The 8720-nt window shown below is 42.3% G+C and overlaps 1 protein-coding gene across 1 annotated transcript; it reads right to left on the bottom strand.

The window, feature by feature from the left end:
• Positions 1–390: 390 nt before the first annotated feature.
• RHOXF2B (Rhox homeobox family member 2B) lies at positions 391–7336 on the bottom strand. The gene is made up of 4 exons (XM_012476294.2): positions 6098–7336; positions 5462–5918; positions 4781–4826; positions 391–1427 (listed from the first exon to the last, which is right to left on the bottom strand). Exons 1-4 carry the CDS (start codon positions 6174–6176, stop codon positions 1107–1109), a joined length of 903 nt encoding a protein of 300 aa, XP_012331717.1. The 5' UTR covers positions 6177–7336; the 3' UTR covers positions 391–1106.
• Positions 7337–8720: the final 1384 nt, after the last annotated feature.

The following is an 8720-nucleotide window of genomic DNA, read 5'->3' as shown; positions in this document are numbered from 1 at the left end:
TTATCTCTCCCTTATTTACTGGTTTCTTTTATCTTGTTTCATAAATAACCTTTAAATAATTTTTGAATTAGGCAAAACCTATTTTACTTTACATAAAAAATACTTTTAGAGAAATGTTTTCCAATAATTTTTTTAAAAAACTGAAAATGATGCAAACGTATAATTAATGTTTAATATTTGATTAAGTATAACTTTAGACTTTAAATTACCTAAGTTTATTTATGAGCATGTATTACATTTATTTACATACTTAACTAATTTTTAGTTTATGGAGATTACTTAGGAAAACTGTGGCAATTGTCATTTAAAATTATTGATATCTGTGTTTTTTGAGTGTTTAAGTAAGACACACAAGGCTAAATAAATGAGGTTTTTTGTTTGGCCAATAACTCAGGGTTTAGTTGTTTTTATTAAACCAACAATGTTAAATGCTTTATTTATGTAAAAAATTACAAAAACAAAGCTAATTCTCCTATTGGTTGCAAGCTTCATAATGCTTTAACACTCATGCAAATGTTGACACCTTTTAATATCTGCCAGAGGTACATAGTAAACCGCTTGATAAATCTAAAGAACAATATATGTTGACAATTCTGAAGACATTTCTAATTATATTTTAGTAATAGTTTCAAAACCAGGTCACTTACTAAGTATTTACTAAAGTCACATGAACTTGAAAAAGCATTTAGGCTTAACATTTCTATTATTCAGATATAGTAAGTGCTTATTTTTTCTTGAGGCCAATTAATCAGAGCTCATTTATATATTTTTGGTAATGAAACATTGTATAGGTGACAAATAATACATAAACGTATTAGACATGCACATAGAAGTAGGTGTTATAGATTCGCAAGACCTCTTTTTTATTCCTCCTATTTCAGACGTCCAATTTCATGGTAAATTGTTTCATTACCCTAGGCATTTGTCAGCTAGATAGTACTAAATTTGCATACTAAAGGAACAACTCTCAGGGTCAATGGGTCAATGTAGTTGTACTTTTTGTTAATATATTTAATAGATATTTGATGAGCTCTTGATGGGGTGCTATGCAAAATATGAATCTGACTCAAAGACACTCTGGCAAAAAGTGGCACAGAGGCTATCCCTTAGACAATGGGGAATATGAAAGAATGGATGAAAACAAAAGAGAATGGGCCAAATTGGGCCTGGACAGGGGGAGGCATAGGTGGACGAAACAAGGGTGAAGGAGAAAAGAAAAGAGGAGGAAAAGGTGGCAGGAGGAACACAGGCTGCCAGAATGGCTGTGGCTCCGGAACAAACCATCTTCCACCCCACTCCTGGATAAGGATGGCATTATGGAGGATAACCACGGGTACCATGCCCATGTGCATGGGGTGCGACATGTTTCTCAATCTTGATTCCCTCTGATGTCTCCTCCAGTGGGCTCTTCTATTCTCAAACCAAGTCTTGAATCAGAGGAAAAAAGGAACAGGTTTAGTATACTGAACATTTCATATAATCATGGAAAAAACACAACAGGCATCTCTCTATGTCCTTAACGTTTTCAATTGCATCAAGACAAGCTACTTCCTTACTACTAAAATATTTCAGAAAGGTGAACACCACACCTTTCCCCCAGTGAGCTCCAAGGGTGTGCTACCTATGCTCTGGCTTGGCTCATTTCTTTTTCTCTCTCCTCCTATCTGTAATACTACTCTTTTCACTCTTGGGTACAGGTGTAGCTGATGAATGGGACTTGGTTCCTGCTGCTATTGCTATGTGTGGTTCATCTGTTTCTGGACACCTGACCATCAGCTATCCAGCTGCCACCAACTCCTACTTACTAGGCCACTGTTACCTTGGTCATGGGGGAAGCTGAGCTTGGAAAACAAGGGGGCATACCCCTTAAAGTCATACCAAGGGGAATGGCCCCCATTTTTGAAAAGCCCATCCTCAGCATAAAGTAAAAAATCAATAGGAGCACATTGTATTTTAAAACAAGTTATCTTTCCTTCAAGAACCTCTAAGGGGTCATTCATCTTCCAAAACTTCTTGAGAATTAAAAAGATGGTATTGCAAGGCATGTCTGGTCACAGGGGGCCCAGGGAGCTTGTGGATTGTCTTGTTGGGAAACGGGGGTATCTGAAGCCCTGGACACCATCTTCATACTTCAGCTGGAAGTTTTGTGGAAGGAGGACACAAATGCTTTCCAAATTCACAAAAATTCTCAGAAAGCTTTGCCCAGTTGAGAGTTTGGGGGAAAGGAAGCATTGCTAATTCTGCATGCTCCAACCCATCCCTCCCTCCAAACCTTCCCAGGCTCAGGGCAAGGTCAGCTCACTTGGTTCTCTCTACAGTCCCAAGTTCTGGGACAGAGACTTGGTTGCTCAGCTCTGCGGGATGCCTTCAGCCATCTAGCCCCGCTACTCAAGCAGAAGATCCCAATCTCATCAGCATTCCCAAAGCGGGAAAGTCCAAGTATGCATCTCTGAAAATGTTCAGTAGTAATGTGGAGGAAGTATCAAAAACACTACTCCCTAAACACCTGCCAACTGTTAAAAGAATCAAACCTGTCCATTAAACAACACTATCACCCCAGCTTCTATGTAATGATGTTTCCATTGTATTTTTATCCTTCTAGAAGTTTCCAAACTGCGAATTTTATGGGACAAAGGGCCTCTTCTCCCTGTTTGATGCACCATTTCCTTCTCCCATCTTACTATTTGGAGTCCATCTCCCTCATGAATACATAGTCTAAATTTTAAGCCTACCATAATAGTGCTTGTTTAGAAGTGATTCCAATGTACCAGTGGTCAAAGGTTCATAAACAAAAGCAATGACAAAAGTGGGCTAAATGTGCTGTGGGCCAACATTAGGTCCCTATTCTCAGTACTGGTTTTATGCAACAGTCCTTACTATCTTTACAAAACAGTGGGAGCAAATGTCTATTAAAAGTTTTTTGGAGATATTAATGCTGAAAGGTTTGACAATAGATGAGAACATCATGCCTTTTTCCTTATTTGCTGAGTGAGAGTGGTCATTTTCCCTTTAGAACTGCATTGAGTGAATGCTAGGTAAACCCGGGGAGGGGAAAGACAATTCACCAAAACGTCAATATTTCTTCTCCTCCAAATTTGCATTGTCTGCCTGAGAAAGTGGAGGGCAATAGGATGCCATCACTCAGTGCCCCATTTTGTCAGGCTGCTTTTCTACATGCCACCATCTACAAAACCTCAGCACAGTTCGCTCACTGCACTCACACACGTGCGCTCTGCAGAAAAGGTATTAAGGTCTTCCGGATTTTTCTTTCTTGTTTTCCTTTTTTGCAAATATTCCTTTGCATCCATTCACCTATAAATTAATTATTATTGAGCAAATAAGAAGGCATTTCAAATGCCTCTTACCAAAGGTAAGAGTCTAGCCTGAACTGAGAGCCATCCCCCACTATCAACACATTTCAGAAAATGCATCTCTTGCTAATAGTACCACAAACTAGAAGAAAAAAAAACATTCTTAAATGTTAGAAATTGCTCAAGAAAACATTCACTGATGAATTTGGTAGTTTCAAAAGTTGAATGTAGGGCCAGGCATGGTGGCTCATACCTGTAATCTCAGTACTTTGGAAGGCCGAGGCAGGCAGATCACTTGAGGTCATGAGTTTGAGATCAGCCTGGCCAATATGGTGATATCCCGTCTCTACTAAAAATACAAAAATTAGCTGTGCATGGTGGTTTATGCCTATAATCCAAGCTACTTGGGTGGCTGAGGCAGGAGAATAACTTGAACCCAAGAGGCGGAGTTTGCAGTGAGCTGAGATCGTGCCACTGCACTCGAGCCTGGGCTACAGAGCAAGACTCCATCTCAATAAAATTAAAAAAAAAAAGTTGAATGCATGCAGTTTCCCCAAGACATAAGTGTGACTGTATACGATGTTTGCCTAAGACTTCTATCCTTTTTAGGTTGCTGGAAATTTGTTCAAAATTGATTTTTTAGTTTGTTTTGGTTTCTAGACAAATTTCCAAAGGTTGCAAACCTTTTCCCTGTCTGTACCATAATGCACAACCAACTAGGTCAGTAGTGTTTTCAGGCTGGCATATCAAAGAATTTCAGAAAATTAAAAGTTAGAGATGCCACTGTCTACAAGGCTTTACCAAATACTTAAAAACAACAATAGGAAAGCCAGGCAATTTAACTTTATGCTATACCCTGACTATGAGTCTCAGCTTGAGAAAACATATTCTGGTTGTGAATTATTCCTTTGCCCCAATGCCTAAACATTTATAAATTCTTAACCAAAGAGTTTATGCTTGGTTTTAAATATATTGAATAATTTAGTTATTGGAGCTCTTTGGATAATTCCCATGTCAGAAAACCCTAGTATGCCTCCACATGAAAGTGCTACTTGCTATACCAGTGCTAGGAGTCGAACCTTATCATATACTATGCTACATTTAATTTATACCATTATATAATATATACATATATATATTTGTAATTTGGAACATATATATTTATACATTTATAATTTATCTAAATATATAACATATTTTAGACACAGGAATACAGGAAATAATTCAGTACTATTTTTTTTTTTCCGTGGATAGTCATGTTCCCTCTGGTAATGAGAAATTTCCACAAGCCAGCTTTTCTCACCCCATTTTCCAGCCACAAAGATCCCGAAGTTCACACCTCATTTCCCATATATGAAAAAGGCAACAAAAACACCTTGGCAACAACGTCTAGGTCAAAGTTGTGTCTAAGCCCTGAAGCGGGTTTTAGAGTGGCTGCCCTGCCCGATTGCTCTTTCCCATTTACTGACCTGCACTGTGACTTCAGTCACATTCATGCGTCTTGCAAGCGCCCTTCTGCGGAAAGAAACCACATATGTTCAGCATTTGAATTTGTGGGTATTGTTTCATTCTTGTGTTTAATCTTTTATTCCACTAACTCCCCTACACCCAGTAGGCTGTTCTGTAACATCCAGCTGAGCCTCACATTAGGAACTTTTCTCTCAGGCCCCAAATTAAGGAGATGCCAAAAAAAAAAAAAAAAAAATCAGTAATCAAGATAAATGACATTCTAATATAATATTTGAAACTTAGAAAAATTAATGCCAAAGAAAACCATGACAAACGACAGACTTCTCAGAATTTTAAATAAAGGCAGTATGCGACCCTGCACTTGCTTACCACGCCTTAGGCTTCTCACCTTTATTTCTGCCTAGGCTGAGTTACGAGTTACTTATCATAACAGACCTCAGGCCAGAGTTGCCCAACTTAGTTCATTTAAATTCTGCATGATGCCCAGTAGGCATAGCCCCACTCCAGAACCCACCAGGTGCCAGGGGTCGGCGGGTAGAGGATGGCAGCGACTCCAGGCCCTAGGTGTTTTTTGGTTCAGGAGGGGATTTGGGTGGAGAGGGGCTGGGGGAGAGCCAAATGTTGCCCCGGAGCAACACGTGCTCCCTGCAAACAGCCGCCAACTAGAGCAACCGGCTTACCGTAGGAATTCGCTGGGGAACTGTGTACGTCGGAAAATGACTTCCAGCTCCTGCCGCTGGGATTGGGTGAAGGCTTGGGCGGGAGGCCGCTGCATGTTACTAGGCTCTGGTCCCGAGCTGGCACTCTGGCGGGGCGGCTCCTGCTGTCGGGGCGGCTCCTGCTGTCGGGGCGGCTCCTGCTGTCGGGGCGGCTCCTGCTGTCGGGGTTCCTCGTTGTTGTCCTCGCTGTGCTTATCGTCGCCATTGCTGCCGCCGATGCCCTCGGTGCATGCGTGGTTTTCGTCTTCTAGGGGGCCAGGAGCTCCTGTGCCAACGCCACCACCTACTTTTTCTTCTCCGCCGTAGGCTCCTGCCGACTTTTGTGGTGTTGCTGCTGTGCTTCGCTCAGGTATGGGCTGTGCCTCCTCTTCCTCCTCTTCGGACTCTTCAATAAGAGACAGCACTGCAGCCTCCACACCTGGAAAAGTAGAAACCGAAAGAGAAATATCAAGGCATTGGAGCGGGAAGGAGTGGGAAGGAGGCTCTGAAGGGCTGTACTCAGAGCAGTGGTGGTGCCAGGCCACCGTCCAGTCCACTCGCCTCTCGCAGGGAACCTCAGTTTCCTGAGATTGCTAAAGCACGTGTCCAGGCACTGACCCTGTAGTAGTTCTTCCTCGTCGACTTCAGGACTGAGCAAGCTGGTGATACCCTGGCTGGACCTGTGCAGTGGCTCCATGCCGTCGGTGCTGTGAGTGGAGCCGTTCGCTTCTGCAGACTCTGAGCTGGGAGCTCCTACTATCTCCTTGGCGGGACTAGAACTGTGACTCTTAATCTGGGAGGTTCTTCTTTTTTAGGCTGGTAGAGTCGGTTGGTTACAGTGTATACATTTAGAGACCTCCTCTCTTGGGTGTCTCAGGTGTGCATGCACGGGGTGTTGGGGAGTAGGGTGGGGGGATGCTTGCATGTGTTGTGCTGTAGATAGTCATGCGTGGGTGTCGAACTTGAGTCTCCAAGTTGCATCTTAGCCGCCCACTCTGGTCATGGTGGAGAGTCTTCCCAGAGGAAGTTGCTGTGCAGAATTGAGCAAACAGATTTGCCAGGTGTAACAGGCCGACCTCAGGAAAGTTCCAGAGGCCTTGTAGAAATGTTTCCTCTTCTCTCAGCCCTCCAAATCCAGTAGTTAGTACTTGACAGGGGTTAGAAATTAAGCTAACATAAAAGAAATTAACTTAGGAGCCTGCCATGCTTCTCAGGCCTCCAGGAACGGCAGCTTGGGACTGGATTTGCAGAATGTGCCAGCTGCTTAGATGCACTCTGCAAAAAGTAAGCAAAAAACCAGAAACACAATTAAAGAAAAAATTAACAGTGTGCCCCTTGAGAAAGTTTATTGCCTATTGGTTTTTAGAAATGAATCCGTGTTAGGGTACAAGTATAGAAAACTTCACAGTGCTTACTGCATCAAAGAACCCTTACACTGCACAGCCTTTCTCTCTGTTTTAAAAATTATGTTTGCAACTGTTGGTGTTGCAATGTTTTTGTGTCAGCTTCTGTGTCTCTAGTTGAATACCCTCTATGAAAGGGCACATGTCCCTTGTGTTGGGCCCCTGTCGACCTGGATGAATCCCCCCTTTCCTGCTGCTGCCTTGCCCCCTTCTTGCTCCTCCTGGCTTTTTCTGAAAATATTTTTTCTAAGCCCTTTCTGAAGGATAAACTGTATTTACTGTCCAATTAAAGAGAACCAGGCCACACTGAGGGCTCTGTGTTTTTTGTTTCATGAAGCATTTTATAGATACTCTACAAGTTGTTAATTTCCTAAATATTGAAAATACCTTCTAACGATGAACTTTTGCCTTACAATGTACTTGATAAATCCTTTTTACCTGCACAACCACCATTGTCATGAATTCCATTTTATATTAGAAATTAAGTTATTTGTCTAGTCCTCTAAATGTATCATGGGTCTTAGTCACCTCACCTACTGTCTAAGGATTAAGTCCCCCTTGCCTCATGTTCCCAGAGGCTAGGTAAGAAAATAGCTTAGCCGGGCGCAGTGGCTCACGCCTGTAATCCCAGCACTTTGGGAGGCCGAGGCGGGTGGATCACGAGGTCAAGAGATCGAGACCATCCTGGTCAACATGGTGAAACCCCGTCTCTACCTAAAAATACAAAAAATTAGCTGGGCATGGTGGTGCGTGCCTGTAACCCAGCTACTCAGGAGGCTGAAGCAGGAGAATTGCCTGAACCCAGGAGGCGGAGGTTGCGGTGAGCCGAGATCGCGCCATTGCGCTCCAGCCTGGGTAACAAGAGCGAAACTCCGTCTCAAAAAAAAAAAAAAAAAAAAGCATAAAAATTATTGGTTGACCAATTTATTTTCAAAAACATGATAAGAGATGATGGGAACAAATGTGAACCTGAAAGAAGCAACTCTTCAAGGTGGATCCCAAGTGACTAACTGGCCCTCAATTTAAAATATAGCCAAATATGTAAAATTTAAAGTATAGCCAAATGGGCAAGTGGCCATTTGCTGACCAGCGGTCACACACCTACACCTCTAAAACCCACAACTCTGTTTAACTTCAGGACTTTCAGAGCTCACCTAAACAAACCAATCAAGGTTTATCTGCTTCAGGCAATCAGGGCTCAGCTATATTGACCAATCAGAACTCAGCTGTGTTGACCCATCTGCTCTAAGCAAGTTGCATACATGGACCTGATTGGGTACCTGAACAGAATCATCTTTAGAAAAGCGAAACCTTCCCTCTGTTCTCTGGAATGCACTTTCCTTTTACACTAAAGGCTGCATTTTCAGTTTGCAAGTTGTTGACTGGAATAAAGTCTTTTTCCTCTGCATTCCTTTTTAGAGAATTTTTGCTTACAATGCAAGCTGACAGCCTCTGTCTAACTTTAACGAAGACATTTCCTCCTCAGCTTGGCGCTTGCTGGGTTTTGTACTCCTCCCCGTCTCTTGGCTAGATACGCCATGCACAATTTTGGCCTAGGATCAGTTATTACATGAAATATCTACAAGAATTTTAACCATGGTGTGCAGTAGCCTAGCTAGGACATCTGTGACATCGCAGGAGGTGTGTCTTTTCACATCTCAGATTTCCAGGGTGTACTCAGAGTTTCTAAGGTACCCGTTGCTTTAGGAAGAAAAGGTAGGTGGAAACCGGAATCAGTGTTCTTTTGTGATGCCCATTGTTGCTTTGCTTTGTGGCAAAATAAGAGCTTTGATCTGAGTGTGTAACTTATGGTACTCACAATGGCTGAAAAAGCACCT

The sequence above is a fragment of the Aotus nancymaae genome, unplaced genomic scaffold (assembly GCF_030222135.1).
Source record: "Aotus nancymaae isolate 86718 unplaced genomic scaffold, 86718_ANA_hifiasm-v0.15.2.pri h1tg000004l, whole genome shotgun sequence".
In the NCBI taxonomy this organism is placed as follows: Eukaryota; Metazoa; Chordata; class Mammalia; order Primates; family Aotidae; genus Aotus; species Aotus nancymaae.
The sequence above is the reverse complement of the archived record's forward strand: the minus strand, read 5'-3'. Positions and strand labels throughout refer to the sequence as shown.